The 17,479-nt window shown below is 45.8% G+C and overlaps 1 protein-coding gene across 1 annotated transcript; it reads right to left on the bottom strand.

The window, feature by feature from the left end:
- Positions 1–11,697: 11,697 nt before the first annotated feature.
- Positions 11,698–12,666, bottom strand: LOC120323978 (olfactory receptor 14J1-like). Its single transcript, XM_039385097.1, has one exon. It carries the CDS (start codon positions 12,664–12,666, stop codon positions 11,698–11,700), a length of 969 nt encoding a protein of 322 aa, XP_039241031.1.
- Between the last annotated feature and the right edge of the window lie 4,813 nt (positions 12,667–17,479).

Genomic DNA, 17,479 nt, shown 5'->3' with positions numbered 1-17,479 from the left:
CAAGAGATGGCATTTAAAGAAGCACTTTACAGTAAACAAATCAGTCTAGCAGGTGTACACATATTGATTCTTTAAACAAAATAATTTGTCTCTTTAAACAGAATAATTTGTCTCTTTCTCTGCCATCTTTCATTAGAGAGGAACTGTAGTAGTTATTCTATTTTTAATTTATAATTCACTAGCTTCCGTATATTTTTTTCCAAAACCCTTGAGATTCTGTCTGCACTAGCAGGAGAATGAACAGGTTCTTGCCATAAATTCCTTAATTCTAGAATTAAGTAATCACTGAGGATTTAACAGCAAAATGCTGCTGCTCTACCTGCCATTGGTATGGCTTCATTAATTTTACAGAATATATCAAAGTGCATTGTCAAAAATAATTATGGTGTAGCCATACTCTGGAAAAGAGATATGTAAAAATGCCATCTTCTTACACAGCAGGTCATAGGCCTGTGAGCATGCAGTCCCTATATTGTGACAGAAATACTCTTTTTTGTGTTTCAGTTCTGCAAGCACCTTGTTTATATAATATCAGTAAAACTGAATATGTCGAATCCCTCAAGGGCATTCTCGTCACGGTGATCACCAAACCTGGGTTCACGGAGTTGTGCACAAATTTTAGAAAAGCACAGTTGGAAGATCTTAGGGCTGATGAATCTTGAGTGAATTCACAGCTTGATTTTCTATAGACATCAAAGCAGACATAATGAGAAGAGAATCTAGTCTGAGTTCTAGAAGGCAGGCAGAATTTCCAGAGCTAGCAAAGCACATCTCTTATTGATAAAGGCAATGTGTTTGATCTGAAAGTAATTAAGCTATAACAAATATGAAATCAAAAAATGTTAATTTTCATCACTTCCATTTTCAAACAACTTTATAAAATCAAGTTGTAATTGTCCAGTGTGACATTTTATAGTGCAAGGGCCTTGCCTTGTTTCAGCAAGGCTCCTCTCTTAATCTTTATTAATTCACATAACATGACATTGTAGGATATCCATCTTTCTTCATTGTTTTCTTAATCCTTAAAACCCTTAGCAGTTTAGTTTCATCTGAAATATCACAGGAGCCTGTTACCCACGTCCCCTTCCAGCCCATTCACAAATTATGTCAAATAGCAAAATGATCCTCCACAGCTCCCTCCAGTCTGAAAAGAGTTGGTCCTGGTTTTTTCTTTATCATTTACTCATCCATAAAAGCACTGTCCTGCTTGCTCCTCAGCTGCTTAGTTCTCTAAATGATCTTTGGCAATAGGCTTAGTCAAAGGTCTTTTGGAAATCCAAGTAGACCTTCACCCATATTCTTGTTAAACCACTCAAAGAATTCATAAGGCAGTATTTCTCTTCATAAAACCTGTGATGATTCTTCTCCGATCATTTTTATTCAAGTGTCCACTAATTCTAATCTTCATTATACTTTCATTTAATTTGCCTGGTAGAAGCATCAAGGTTACAGAACTAGAGTTCCACAAAGCTCCCCCAGAGTCCTTTTCAAAATTGGCTTCACACCAATTTGCCACCCTCTAGTTTTCTGGTATCAAGACAACCCAGCACAACTTCTTCCCAGACTCCTGTGATTTATTTATTCATAGAAATGTAACAAGCTGAGAGCACAAGATTGAAACAAGCAGAGCCTTTATCCTTTCTCTTCCTTGCCAAACTAGTTATTTTTTTCTAAAATGTAGGTTCCATCAAGACTTACCCAAGCAAGTTGTCATATAGCTTATTTTGTCAGTGTCTCTGTTGGTCTTCCTGCAAGCAGTTGCTGTCAAGTCACCTCTTGCGATTTCTTCAGGAAACTGTTTAACTAGGAGAACAAGTTTTCAGTCTTGTTAACACCACTGTTTAACTTGGTTTAGAGCTTTGTTATTCCCATTTTGCAGATAATAGCTAACTGTTTTCTCTCAGTTTCTTTTTTTCCTCCCTCTTGGGCTGTTTCTAATCCAGACTGCTGCTCTTCCTACCTACAACAGCCTGTTACCAAAACAAGCCATTATTTGATCCACTGTGCCATACCTGTACTTTGTAAATAGCTAAGAAAATATTAATATATAGCCTGTACACTCTCTTTGGGCTCAGACCTGTCCTAAAATGGAGCACTGCAAAGGAACTTCACATGGCTTGAAGGATCTGTGCTGGTTTCCCAGGCCATGAAGCCAACAGGACAGGACTGTGAGACACAATCTGCACAGCTGGCATGGATGGGAAGCCAGCCAGCACAAAGTAAAACATCTATGAGATTCTGTTAGTTCCTGTAGTAAAAGGAGCTCAAAACTAAGCTTAGGAGGGCAGAGGATCAAGAGGTAGCTAAGTACAACATTCCCATGACACAGGCTAGTTCTGAAGTCCCAGGTGCAGCTGCTGTTTCCCTGAAGTTGGAACACATTCCTCTGTTGCCCGTAACCAAAAGAAACACAAACCAACAGAGTGCCGGTTTATGCGGTGCTTTATTCGGGGCCCCGGGAACCTGAGGACTAGCGTCCAAAGTCAGGATTCCGAAGACCCTCATTTTCAGTTCAGCTTTTATACTCAAACAAGTTTACGTGCAGTTTCCACGACAAAACAGTTACAGTTTCCACAGCAAACCAGGTGCAGTTACAAACAAGCTCATGCTCCATACTGATAACAATTAATAATCATCTACTCTAATCATAAATCTGCTTAAGTTGTCTTACCCCTAGAAACTGTTTAACAGACCCTTACTTCATCTTAGGTAACAAATTACTATATCCTAGGTAACAAATCATTATATACATGCTTGACTAGATCCTTTGATTATGGTTTCCACCTTTTTCAGCACACAAACAAGGTTGCTAACTTACTTCTTTGGAGTGTTGCTTTTCTAGGCCTACTCTCCTACTAAGCCTTAGCCATTCTACTACTAAAATTTAAATTGCTTTGCAACATGTCCCCCCTTTTGAGCATTCTTCAGGCTTTGCTTGCAAGGATGCTCAAATACAGCAATCTTCAGGTTGCAGTTTCCTGACAGGCAGGAGGTGGTCCATCTTGTGATGAGATTACTTCTTTTCTTGTTATAACTTTTCATGATGCGTCTCGTATGTTGACTTTCTTTTACAATCATTCCTAAAAGACACTTGTAAACAATTATAGCTATCACAATAATCACTACAATCAATATTCTATACTGGATAACAGAAGATATCCATCTTGACACATGGAGACCTAGGGAGCTGAATAATTGTCCTATCCAATTGTGTTCTGCTTCTTTTTGCAGTTCATGAACATTCTCGTCAATTTGTTCTAATTGACTAATATCTTTTTCTACTTCCTGAGTGACATTTGGGATGTGCACACAACAATACTCGTCCTTAGCATGCAGGTAGCCGCAAATTCCATGTTCCTTAAGTAATATTAGGTCTAATGCCATGCGGTTTTGTATGGTCATTCTAGAGGTGGCTTGTAATTGTAAATTTAGATCTTTAAATCCCTTCTTGGTGACTGCTGCTAACCTTTCAGTTTGTCCCATTAATTTAAACAACATTTCTCTGTTCCGGTATGTTGAGATTGGTGCAAACAGAGACTCTAATGCCCATCCAAATTTAACTCCTGCTGATGGTTCATGCCAATCTCCCAACCCCAGGTCATCAATGTCTTTACTAATTTCTCTTTTTCCTCGTGGTTGTATTTCTACTGATGTTAACTTATCCCGCTTCCAGAATAGACAGAGAGTAGGTATCTCTAGTGTGACAGGTACAACTGGACCATCTATTGGCATGTGGGTGGTCCACTGACCATGTTCCATGACCCACACTAAATTTCCTGGGCTCTTAACTGTGGTGGTACGGCAATCAATGTTTTCGCTTGTTACCCATGTTCCAACTACTACCCATCGGAAGAATCCAGGCACTTGTTCACATTGTTTCTTAGTCATCTCGTTCTTGAGTAGACATGCATCTATCATTTCATTCCATGTTTTGGTCACAAATCTGCAATTCCACGTAGTATTCTTAAACACTTTAGGAATTTCTGGTACTGGAATTATTCCCCATGGGATTGGGTCTCCTGCAGCATGAGGCATAGGGAGACATGCAGTGATTTTTGTGACATTCTGTACTTTCCCAAAATCACGAATTAGGCCTACAACTAGGTTTTCTTGTTCTACTTCTCTATCTGGAATCTGCAGGTTATTTACTTGTCGGGTTATTCTTTCAGTTCTTACGTGGACGACAGTAATTCCTGTATCCCACCAGTCATCTCTACTTATCCAGCAAGTATACTGGCCTTCATCTTCTCTTCTTTGAATTTCTTTGATTTTCAAAACTATTGTATCTGCTCTCTTCTCAATCTGATGTCTTTTTCCAACTTTCAAGTTCTGTCCCTTAAACCACCACCCATATTCAAAATACTGTCCTTCTGGAATTTTGCAGCTTAGAATCAGATCTCTTCCTTCCTGGGTCGAATAAAAACTATGTTCTGGTCTAACTCTTATTCCTTGATGTGGTACGGCTACTGCTGTCCTTATCCCGTGATCTTTTTCTTCTCCACATGAGACTACACAAAGAAATGTACCTTCTGTCTTTCCTACTCTGGGATTAGAAATATTCAGCCACCCTTTACCTCCTTTACTATTTGACCACCAGCTAACTCCTTGACTTTGTGATTCCCAAGATTGATTTGCCACATTTAATTTCCACCACTTTACTTTAACTGTTTTTCGACAATCATCAAATTGGAAGGTACAATTGATTTTTAAAGGAGGACCATCCCACATGTCTAATTGTTTCTTAGTGGGTAAAACTCGCACTTTGGTCACCGTCTTCTGAGTCGTGTTTATTGTCTGTATTTCTATATGTCCATAATCAAAACTTTCCCAAATCCAAACTACACACATATATGTCCCTTCCATAGCTTTGTACACTTTGGGTACCTGCAGAACGGTGTAACCTTTTTGTTGTGTAGCATCCCAAACTGTTGTCACTCCTTCTGTCATAATTTGGTCTTGATCTCTCCATCTCCACTTGACGTTAACATCCCTTAATTCAGCTCCCTGGTCATCAGAAAACAAACAGGTTAAATTCACATCAGTATGCTCTGGTACAAATAAATAAGGATCCGGGGTCTCAATTCTCACGGTGGTTTCTGCTAAACTTATCAACCCCAGGAACACTATGATCCTCAATGGTTGGCTCGAAATACCATTCTTGTGGGTGAGAGAGGTTCTACCGACCACGAAACTGGAACCTTCTTGACCCGAGTATAATGGATCCAGCTGTCGATTCCTTCGACTTTCACTGCCGTGTAGGTCGTCATGATCACCTGGCGAGGACCGTCCCATGTTTCTTTCAGCGGCTCCACCGACCAGTTTCTCACGTAGACATGATCTCCCGGAGAAATGTCATGCACTGGATTCTCCAGGGGCAAAGGTCGATTCCACTGCAACGCTCCTCTGAGGGCTGTGAGAGTCTTATTTAAAGATAACACATAATTAAACACTGTTTGATCACCTACTATATGAGGATCCCCTTGGTAGGTAGCTGCATGATAAGGTTTGCCATATAATATTTCATATGGACTTACTCCTATTCTCTCCCTTGGTTTGATCCTAATTCTCAACAAGGCAATGGATACTGCTTGGGGCCACGGAATCTTTGCCTCCTGACAAATTTTCTTCAATTGACCTTTCAATGTCTGATTCATCCTTTCAACTTGTCCACTAGACTGTGGTCTCCATGGTGTATGGAGATTCCATGTTATCCCTAATACAACTGACACATCTTGTACTATTCCTGCTATAAAGTGTGGTCCTCGATCAGAGGACAACCCTAGGGGAACTCCAAATCTTGGGATGATTTCCCTCAAGAGAGTTTTTACCACTTCCTTTGCTTGATTAGTCCTACAGGGAAAAGCCTCAGGCCATCCTGAAAAGGTGCAGACATATACTAACAAATACTTATAGGATTGGGCTTTAGGCAACTCAGAAAAATCTACTTGCCAGTAATCTCCCGGTAACTGACCTATCTGTAATTTTCCCATCTGCACTTGCTTTCTGACTACTGGGTTATTCTTTATGCACATAGGACACATTGCATTTACCCTTTTTGCCAATGTTAACATCTGGTTTGAGAGAACCTCATTTTTCAAAAATTTTACCAATGCTTCTGCACCCCAGTGGCACTTATTGTGTTCTGTTTCAAGCACTGCTTTCATTATTCTGACAGGTAGAATCACTTGTCCTATGGGGGAAATGTACCACCCTTTAACATTTTTCTTTGCATTTGTCATTTGAGCTAATTTTTCATCTTCCTGTGAATAATGTGGTTTTTCTTCCATATATGGTATTGCTGGATTATTTCGAACAGGCAAAAGAACCATCTGAGTCCATACTTCTCTTGCGGCCTGCTTAGCCGCTTGATCAGCCTGTCGATTACCTCGAAATTCTCGTCCGGGATCTCTCTGATGTCCTTTTACATGCATTATTGCCACTGCTGAGGGCTTGTGTATTGCTTCTAGCAATTGTAAAATTTCTTCCCGATGTTTAATCATTGTCCCTTGAGAAGTAAGAAGTCCTCTCTCTTTCCAGAGTGCTCCGTGAACATGAACTACCCCAAAAGCATATTTGGAGTCAGTCCATATGTTAACCCTCTTCCCTTGGCTTAATATTAAAGCTCTCACCAATGCCCATATTTCGGCCTTTTGTGCAGACGTACCTGGGGGTAGTGCATTTGCTTCTATCACTTCTTGTTCAGTGACCACTGCATACCCAGCATACCTGGTGCCGTTCTCCACAAAGCTAGATCCATCAGTGAACAATTCCCAGTCAGGATCTGCCAATGGCTCGTCCTTCAAGTCTCTTCTGCTCGCGTAGACTTGTTCAATGGTCTCTACACAGTCATGCTCTAGAATACCTTCTTCCTGTGTAGACCTAAGGAATTCTGCTGGGTTGAGATGGTTAGTGATTTTCAGTTCAACATCATCTTGTTCTCTCAACAAAGCTTGATACTGTAACATACGGCTAGATGAGAGCCAATGCCCCCCTTTTTGTTCCAAAACTGCTATGACCATGTGGGGTACGTACACTACCATGTGTTTTCCCAGAGTCAATTTTCGTGCTTCTTGTATTAAAATAACTGTTGCTGCCACAGCTCTGAGACACCCTGGCCATCCCCCACTTACTGCGTCTAGCCGTTTGGAGAAATATCCAACAGGTCTTTTCCAGGATCCTAGACGCTGAGTGAGGACTCCTAAAGCCATTCGTTGTCTCTCGCAGACATAGAGCTGAAACTCCTTGGTTGGGTCCGGCAGTCCCAGGGCAGGTGCTTCCTGGAGGGCTCTCTTCAATTCCTGGAACGCTTTCTCTTGCTTCGTCCCCCAGGTCAGCTTGGGCTCCTTTGCTGCTTCATATAAGGGTCTGGCAATTAGTCCAAAGTTGGGAATCCACAGTCTGCACCATCCGACCATTCCTAAAAAAGATCTCAGTTCCTGATTATTTCGGGGCACAGGAATAGCACATATTGCTTGAACCCTATTTGTTCCTAAGCGTCGGGTTCCTTGGGAGATTTCACATCCTAGATAAATAACTTTCTGTTTTACTAGTTGTGCTTTTTCTTTTGAGACTCGGTAGCCTGCTTGTCCCAGCATGTTTAACAGTTCAATGGTTAATTGACGACAGAGTCCCTCGTTTTCAGTTCCCAAAAAGATGTCGTCTACATACTGAAGTATTATATATGAAAAAGGAGATTCTTTTACCTGTGTAGTCTTCCATTCCTCAAGCTCCTTTGCTAGCTGATTACCAAATATCGTAGGTGAGCATTTAAATCCTTGTGGTAACCGAGTCCAAGTAAGTTGTCGCTTCCGTCCAGTCTCTGGGTTCTCCCATTCAAAGGCAAAGATTTTCCAGCTTTCCCGTGCCAGTGGTATGCAGAAGAAGGCATCCTTTAGATCAATCACTGTAAACCACTGAAATTTCTCAGAAACAGATGTTAACAAGGTGTAAGGGTTAGCTACAACCGGGTGGATGTCTTTTGTGATACGGTTTACTGCTCTCAAGTCTTGCACTAACCTATACTTACCATTTGGTTTTTTAATCGGAAATATGGGGGTATTAAATTCTGACTCACATTCTTTTAGTATCCCTAAAATTAAAAACTGTGTGATCATAGGAGCTATTCCTTTCCTGGCTTCTAAACTAATTAGGTATTGTCGCACTCTAACGGGTTGTGCTCCTTCTTTCTCTTAAAGAAAACAAGTAAATATCTTCACTGGCTTCTAACTATATATCGGCATAAAAACTCTCCTCTGGGCAAAAGGGTTTTTATTGCTAACATACCAAGTTAAAAGTTCACAGACCCAATTCTTAAAAGTACCATATACGGGCCAGTAAGTATTATTTCCTATTCTTCTACCTCCCCACACTTCAATACAATACTTAATCATTTTCTCCTTTGATCTTCTATAAGTGCTGGAATAACAACTCCGGTTCTCTAAGAGGTTCCCCAAGGGACTTTCAGGGGGAATCCTCAGCGTCCTAGCCTCAAAGTCACCTTTTACTAATCTTCTTATCAGAGGGCTATTTGTAATCTCTCTCTGAGGTTCCTCTTTTTTTTTTTTACTACTTTTAACTTCATTCAGAGGTTCCTCTTTTAACTTCTCTAAAAAGGCTGAAAGAGATTCTCCCCTATTCCGTCCCACCGAGCACAGCCCTGACCAGTCCAGCGTCCCTGGTATCTCACTTTGCACTCCCTCCACCAACAATTCTCGGTAAATTCTCAACTTTCTACAATCTCCAGACACATTTGGATCCCACCCGGGATCCTCCCGCGGCACAAAATCATTCACATTTCCCCGCACTCCCTTGGGCAAAGTTTTTATTCTTTCTTTCGCTTTTTCTATCATCACCTTTAATACCATTTCCTTTTCTGTCGAGTCCAAAATTGTATCTAACAATACTTGTAAGTCATTCCAGTCTGGGTTTTGAGTTTTTATAACCATTTTTATAATACGAGCCACCCGCTCCGGGTTTTCTCTATATGTTCCAGCAGACTGTTTCCAAATTAATAAATCACTAGGTGAAAAAGGAACTTTTACCATGACTTTCTTTCCGTCTGCTCCAATTGCCTCCCGCAAAGGGGCCATCAATCTAGGGGGTGAGAGCGACCCGTCTGCCTCCCTTCCCCCTCCCCGTCTCCTTTCTCTAGCCCTTCCCCTTTCTTTTCGCCCCTTTTGAGTCCGTTCTGCTAGCGGAGTTCTATCAACATAATATCCTCGTTCTTTCATTTCTTCCTCATCCGAGGATGATTCTAACGGGGGCATGGAGGGTGACCGTGCCTTCTCACGTGAAGGGAGACTATCTCTCGAGGGCGCACTTGGAGTTCTACCGGGGGAGACTAACAAAGACACATCCTCCTCTGGTTCTGAAAACCGTATTTTCCGCTCATATTTGTCATCCAATCCTTTCAATATCATTATACTCCGCTCTTGACATTCTTTACATTTATCATCCTCCAGTTTCAGTTCTTTCAACACTAAAATACCACATTCTTTTTGCCACTCAGTGTTATGTTCTAAATAATAAAACAAGTCCAGATACGGTATTTCATCCCACTTCTCATTCTCTCGTAAATATCGCATCAAAGGGGTTATAATTTCCAAAGTCAATGAACCATTTCTAGGCCACTGCATTCCTTCTGTCTCATATTGAGGCCATACATTATTACAGTAATCAATCAATTGTTTCTTGTTTAACTCTTGTCCAAAATTTCCCTCCTTCCAATGTTTTAACAAGCAACCAAGCGGAGAATCGCTAGGGATATCTTTTTCTGCACAAGATAATGCTCTAAAAGTTTTAAACGGCATCATACCGGCTCACACATACACCGTAATGTGAATTCCTCAAATTCACAATACCACAACCATACAAAACAATACGTTTAACGACCAGCACGACAACACAACAACATAAACCAAGTACATATTCCAAAACCAAAACCAAAACCAACTCGCCGATTCTCCCTCTGAGTGGCGAGTGCTGGTACAGCGCGGCTTTCGCTACGTCTTACGACCAGCGCCTAGGCTTCCCAACCGAGGTACCTTTAGCCCAACCCAGCGGGTAACTCACGGTCCCATCTTATAGGCAGGCTCCTAACCAACAAACCTAAAGGAATAAAGCACCTCCGGGCTTACCTGGATGGGTTGTCCGGCAGGTGCAGGGTCGGGCACGGGTCAATGTCTCCCCAGAAATCACCTGGTTGCCGGCGTGGAGTAGATCAGTTCGTGAGCCGCCCCAGCTACCCCCGGAGTCCCCAGTCTGGGTCGCCAGAAAACTGTTGCCCGTAACCAGAAGAAACACAAACCAACAGAGTGCCGGTTTATGCGGTGCTTTATTCGGGGCCCCGGGAACCTGAGGACTAGCGTCCAAAGTCAGAATTCCAAAGACCCTCATTTTCAGTTCAGCTTTTATACACAAACAAGTTTACGTGCAGTTTCCACGGCAAAACAGTTACAGTTTCCACAGCAAACCAGGTGCAGTTGCAAACAAGCTCATACTTCATACTGATAACAATTAATAATCATCTACTCCAATCATAAATCTGCTTAAGTTGTCTTATCCCTAGAAACTGTTTAACAGACCTTAACCACATCCTAGGTAACAAATCGTTACATACATGCCTGACTAGATCCTTTGATTATGGTTTCCACTTCACACACAAACAAGGTTGCTACTTTGGAGTGTTGCTTCTAGGCCTACTCTTCTACTAAGCCTTAGCCATTCTACTGCTAATTTAAATTGCTTTGCAACACTTTCTGCACCTCGTAGCTCAACGAGACGGCTTCTGCCATCAACTTTGTCTGAGCCTTCCACCCCCCAGCCCCAAGCTGTGACACATGGGCATGTCTTGTCCATGCAGTGCAAACCTGGACTCCTGAGCTGGTCATTTGCTGTCCCTCCTTGGAGGGAAGAACAAGCCCAATGGCCTGGGGTGAGAGGCCAGTGCTGGGAGCGGCGCTGGCTGTGCCAGGGCACTGCTGGGTGCCCCCACCCTGAGCGCTCCCCCCCTTGTGCTGGTCACTGCTGTTTTCCTCTGCAGGGCGTTGTGTTGGGCACATCCTGGAGAGCAAAGTGGAAAGCAGATGGAAGCTTTGAGGCCCTGGCCTGAGAAGATGCCCCTGCAGGATGGCAGTGCTGCTGCAGAGGTCAGCTCTGTGCCAGCAGTGCCCGTGGCTGTCCCTGCCTGCAGTCCCTGGACAGTCCTGCAGCAGGACTGGCACCGACTGCCAGAGCACTGAGGCCTCCACCAACACAGGGCTCTGCAGGACAGGGTGGAAGGGAAGGGAGAGGAGGCCATGCAGGAGAAGGGCTGCTGCTCCCTGGCACTGCTGCTCTGCTGGGACTCTTTTCTGGCCCAGCTGTGCACAGAGGCCCCGACCCTGCAGCTGCAGAGAAGTCAGAGAGGAAAGATGTCAGGCAAACAAGTCAATGCACAGTTCTTTATTTGGTTTAAGCAGTCAGTGAGTACAATTGCCAATTTGTACAGCCTCTGGGCCTGGCTAGAAAGGCAAACACTGAATTGAAAATAGTGTTTATATGTACATAGAAATATATATATATGTTTATATATAGATATTTATACATGTAACAATTTTTTTGTGTGAACAACTTTTCACAAAAATAACACCCCTACCAGAAGCAAAAAATAGAGAAGATATGGTGGGCCTTTAGTGAAGTCCACAACAGGATTGGTCTTTAATGAGGTCCATAACATGCAGAAGAAGGAGAGTTTATTACTTCTGAAAAACACCCAGTTATGAGTTTCCTCAGGGCATCCTTGAGCTCCTGGTTCCTCAGGTTGTAGATGAGGGGGTTCAGTGCTGGAGGAACCACCGAGTACAGAACTGACACCACCAGATCCAGGGATGGGGAGGAGATGGAGGGGGGCTTCAGGTAGGCAAAGAATGAGGTGGTGATAAACAGAGAGAGCACGGCCAGGTGAGGGAGGCACGTGGAAAAGGCTTTGTGCCGTCCCTGCTGAGAGGGGATCCTCAGCACAGCCCTGAAGATCTGCACATAGGAGAAAACAATGAAAACAAAACATCCAAATGATAAAGAGACAGCAACCACAATGAGCCCAAGTTCCCTGACATAGGAGTGTGAGCAGGAGAGCTTGAGGATGTGTGGGATTTCACAGAAGAACTGGCCCAGGGCATTGCCCTGGCACAGGGGCAGGGAAAATGTATTGGCTGTGTGCAGCAGAGCATTGAGAAAGCCAGTGGCCCAGGCAGCTGCTGCCATGTGGGCACAAGCTCTGCTGCCCAGGAGGGTCCCGTAGTGCAGGGGTTTGCAGATGGCAACGTAGCGGTCGTAGCACATGATGGTGAGGAGATAAAACTCTGCTGAGATGAAGAAGACAAAGAAAAAGAGCTGTGCAGCACATCCCATGTAGGAGATGGTTGTGGTGTTCTGGAGGGAATTGTGCATGGCTTTGGGGACAGTGGTGCAGATGCAGCCCAGGTCTGTGAGGGAGAGGTTGAGCAGGAAGAAGCCCATGGGGGGGTGCAGGTGGTGGTCACAGGCTACGGCGCTGAGGATGAGGCCGTTGGCCAGGAGGGCAGCCAGGGAGATGGCCAGGAAGAGCCAGAAGTGCAGGAGCTGCAGCTCCCGCCTGTCTGCCAATGCCAGGAGGAGGAACTGGGCCATGGAGCTGCCATTGGACATTTGTTGCCTCTAGATGTGGGGCACTATCCAGGGAGGAAATATCAGTGATATGTTAGCAAAGAACTTCCTGAGAAAAACTAAAGCCATTTCCAATATCCCCCTCCCTGCTACAGTCCCCCACCTGTTTTCCTTTTCTAGGAGTCTTTCCTTCAGCTCCATGGCTGGAGCCCTGCTTGGGGCTCACCACATCTTCCATGAGGAGCAGACCCTCTGCCCACTGGCTCTGTGGGCTCAGCCCTGCTCTGCACCAGTGGGGTCATGGGCATGGTGGGCACAGGGGCCTGTCCTGGTGTTCAGCTGTGTCAGATCAAACTGCTCCCGGTGCAAAAGGGCTTGTCAGCATCTGCACTCCCAGAATAACCAAAAGAGCAGAAGGCAGTTTCAGAAGTTTGGGTTTTGTTTTTTTTAGACTCTCCTCATCTCTCCTGAGGAGTGTTCCTGGTGTCAGAACCCCTCAGCACTTCTGATGCACTCAGGGAGAACAGAGCAGGTCCTGCCAGGCAGGAGGATTGTCTGGGGCTTAGTGCAGAGTGAGGGGAGCTGGTCTGTCCTTCTCTCTTGTTCCCATTTGACCTGCATTTTCTCCTTCCTGAGATGGAGATTGATCACACTCCCAGTTTGGTCTGAAAAGCCACCAGACACTGTTGAGAGCAGAGGGATCCATCCCAGACCCCTCAAGGTCTCAGCCTGTCTCAAGGGCTCAGCACCCACTTGGAGCCAAGGACACCCGTGGCTCATCTCCCCAACCCAACAGCATCTCCTGGCATGGGCACAGCATCTCTGCCCCTCTCCACTGGGGCTTTCAGAGAACACAGCTGTGCTGGGAGGATGATTTGCATTCTCCAGGGCAGCTCCCAGCTTGGAAGGACACCTCAGAAAAGAGCCAGGTGTCCTAATGACGGGGTCTGATTGAGGGAAAAAGAGCTCCTGACCCAGGCCCACAGACTTCACTGCCCACAGCCCACAGGGCAGAGGACAACTGGAATGTCTCATTGCCAGGGACACCCCTGCCATAGGGAATCCCAGGATGAGTGTTGGACTGTGTAGCTTGAACTCCCCTCCCAGTGAGCCTGAGTGAGAGAAGGAGGGAACGACCTCAGGACCACAGGCAAGCTGAGAACCAAGGAAATGCACAGGGAGGGTCCAGCTGGGAGAGGCCAGGGCAGAGCCCACTGGGCACTTAGGGCAGCATCACCCTGAGCCAGCTGTGCCACCTCCCAGACACCAACAGTGCCAGCAAGTTGTTCTCAGCCCTGGGCAGCTCCTCACAGTTCCCTCTGGAACTCAAATCATCAGGCATGTGGCTTGAGAGCCTGAGAGAAATCCCTCCTTGGACCTTCCCCTTGAAGTATCCACTGGAAAATATCCTGGGGTGCTCTGGTTCTGTGAGCAGCCCTGACCCATGAAACTCTCACTCGATAGCAGAAGAAACCTGCCCTCCCTGCCAGGCTTTGCTCTTTCCACCCCCAGCCTCTGCCCAGCCCTGAGGGAGCTCCCCAGCCCGGCTGAGAGCTGCCCCTGGCAGTGGCAGAGCTCCTGCCCCGGCACAGCCCTGGGCTGCAGGACCCTGCTCTGCAGGACAGCTTGGGGCAGCCTGGGTGGCACAGCCCGGCTTCACAACCCCTCAGCCATCCCTGGGAGAAGGGAACCCTGCTGGGATGTGCCTGGGATGGTGCAGCAGGGAGTGGGATGTGCCAGCGTTAGGAGATCTTTGCACCAAGTGCAGACACATTGCCCTTCATGCTGACTCACCGTGAGGGAGCCTGGAAAGATTCCTCCTGCAGTGGATCTTCCTCTCGACTTCCCTCCCAGCCCAGGCTGTGTGTAACCTCTCTCTGCCTTGCTTTTCTTCCCTCAGTGCTGCAGACAGTGCCCTCAGCCCTGCTGGGCTGTGCAGAGGAGCTGCTCCTGGGCAGAGCTGTCTCTTTGAAGCTCTTCTTGCTTGCCAGGAGCTCCCTGTGTGCCAGGAGCCCGGCCCAGCTCAGCAGCACAGCAACAGCCCCAGGCATTTCATGACCCTCGGGGGGGTTTGGTGTTGTTTACATGAGACTCAGTCCCTGAGAGGAAGTTTAAACTGCTTTTCAGGAAGTCAAAGTGAGATTTAAACACTAAAGTTTCTTGTAGTGCTAATGAGTCTCACTGAGGGACACAACTGAGAATGCTTCCCCAGGTTCCAGTTGGAACAGAAACCTGCCCTCAGTGATGCCAAGGATGGACAAGCAAGGGAAAGGTGGCTCTGATGCTCAGGAAACCTGGATTTGTTTCCTTAATCCAAAGAGCCAAGCCCTGACCCCAGTCCCTGGGAAGGCAGATCCTGTCCCTGCCTCATTCCTCAGGGCTCTTCCTGGGGCCCTGGGATGTGGGATGTGCAATGCCAAGGGCAGGCCCATGGGGTGGCACCTGCCAGGCTGCTGAGCAGGGACAAGGAGGCCATGAGGCCCCAGGGCTGCAAGGGGCACTCCCCTCCTCCTGGCCTCAGGGGCACAGACAGCAGCCATGGCCAAAGGCCTGCAGAAGGTGGCTCTGGCAGGGCCTTTCAGCTTCTCCCCCTCCCTGTCTCCTCTCCAGCCCAGGCTGTCCTACGGTGTCCATGCCCTGCCCCTTTCCCTGCAGGCTGTCGTCATCCCCCCGGCTGCCCCACCTGGCTGGCACCTTCCTGCACTGACATCTCTGCGTCCTCCCTGGCTCTTCCTGCACACACAAAGCCTTGGCCTCATCCAGACTCCTCCTGGCTGATGTGTTGCAGCGTTTTCCATGGAGTGAAATTCCTTTTTCCTCATGTCCATGCTGGACCTCCCCAGCTGCACTTGGCATTAATTCTTTCTTTCTCATGCTCTTTTCTGCTCTGACAAAAGGATCCACCATCTCTAAATCCTCCCTTCAAGCCCTCTGAGGGCTGTCCTGTGCTGTCCTCAGTCTCCACACCAGTGAGGCCACAGCTCTTTAGCCCCTCTCTAGTGCTCCTGTGCTTGAGACCTTTCAAGCCCATCTTGGGAGATCTCTGGGCACTCACAGATGTTTTTGCAGATGAAAATATCGTGCTCATAGTCTAAGTAAATCATAGTTGCCATGACAACCAGCATGCATTCTCATTGCTATGGTCAGTTACCATGGCAAATAGAATACATTCCCATTGCCACAGTCAATTACCATGGCAACCATAATACATTGTCATTGCTACAGTCATTGACTGTGGCAAACAGCATACTTCCCACTGCTTCGGTCAGTTACCATGGCAACCGTAATACATTCCCGTTGCTACAGTCAGTTACCATGGCAACCAGCATACATTCCAATTGCTATGCTCAGTGACCATGGCAACCATCACACACTCCCATTGCTACAGTTGGTTACCATGGCAACCATCATACAGTCGTGTTGATACGGTCAGTTACCATGGCAACCATCATACATTCCCACAGCTATGGTCAGTTACCATGACAAGCAGCATATATTCTCATTGCCACAGTCAGTTACCACAGTAACTACCATACATTCCCATTGCTAAGGCCAGTTACCATGGCAACCATCACACATTCCCATTGTTACAGTCAGTTACCGTGGCAACGATCATACATTCCCACTGGTATGCTTGGTTACCATGGTAACCAGCATACATTCTCATTGCCATGGTCAGTTACCACGGCAACCATCATACATTGCCATTGGTACAGTCAGTTACCATGGCAACCATCATACACTCACATTGCCACGGTCGGTTACTATGGCAACCATCATACATTCCCATTCCTACAGTTGGTTACCATGGCAACCAGCATACAATCCAATTGCTACAGTCGGTTACCATGGCAATCATCATACAGTCTTATTGCTATGGTCAGTTACCATGGTAAGCATCACACATTTCCCACTGCAAAGGTCAGTTGCCATGGCAACCGTCATACAGTCCCATTGGTATGGTCAGTTACTATGGCAACCGTCATACAGTCCCATTGGTATGGTCAGTTACTCTGGCAGTTACTCTGGCAACCATCATAGATTCCTGTTGCTATGATTGGTTACCATGGCAGGTATCATACACTCCCATTGCTACGGTCAGTTACCATGGCAATGAGCATACATTTTTTGTTCTACAGTCAGTTACCATGGCAACCATCACACATTTCGGTTGCTACAGTCAGTTACCATTCATACATTCTTACTGCTATGGTCGGTTGCCATTGAAACCAGCATAAATTCCCATTGCTACAGTCGGTTACCCTGGCAACCAGCATACATTCCTGTTTCACAGTCAGTTACCACGGTAACCATCATACTTCCCACTGCTACGGTCGTCTGGCATTGTAACCAGCATACATTCCCGCTTTGATGGTTGGTTACTATGACAGCCATCATACATTCAAATTGCTATGGTCAGTTACCATGGCAACCATCATATTTCCCTTTGGTACAGTCGGTTACCATGGCAACCATCATACATTCTCATTGCTACGGTCAGTTACCATGGCAACCATCATACATTCCCATTGCTACGGTCGGTTACCACGGCAAGAATCAATCATTCCCGTTGCTACAGTCACCATGGCAACCATCACACATTTCTATTGTTACGGTTTGTTACCATGGCAACCATAATAGATTCTCATTGCTATGCTCGGTTACCATGGCAACCATCATACATTTCCATTGTTACAGTCAGTTGCCATGGCAACCATCATACAGTCCCATTGCTATGGGCAGTTATCATGGCAACCAGCATACATTCCTGTTGCCACGGTCGGTTCCCATGGCAACCATCATACATTCTTATTGCTATAGTCAGTTACCATGGCAACCAGCATACATTCCTATT

This window comes from Pipra filicauda, unplaced genomic scaffold (genome assembly GCF_003945595.2).
Source record: "Pipra filicauda isolate LSUMZ 115617 unplaced genomic scaffold, ASM394559v2 scaffold394_size754893_pilon, whole genome shotgun sequence".
In the NCBI taxonomy this organism is placed as follows: Eukaryota; Metazoa; Chordata; class Aves; order Passeriformes; family Pipridae; genus Pipra; species Pipra filicauda.
The sequence above is the reverse complement of the archived record's forward strand: the minus strand, read 5'-3'. Positions and strand labels throughout refer to the sequence as shown.

Bases quoted from the DNA above. Each gene is read 5' to 3' on its own strand.
- LOC120323978 (XM_039385097.1), bottom strand. From the start codon at position 12,666: ATGTCCAATGGCAGCTCCATGGCCCAGTTCCTCCTCCTGGCATTGGCA.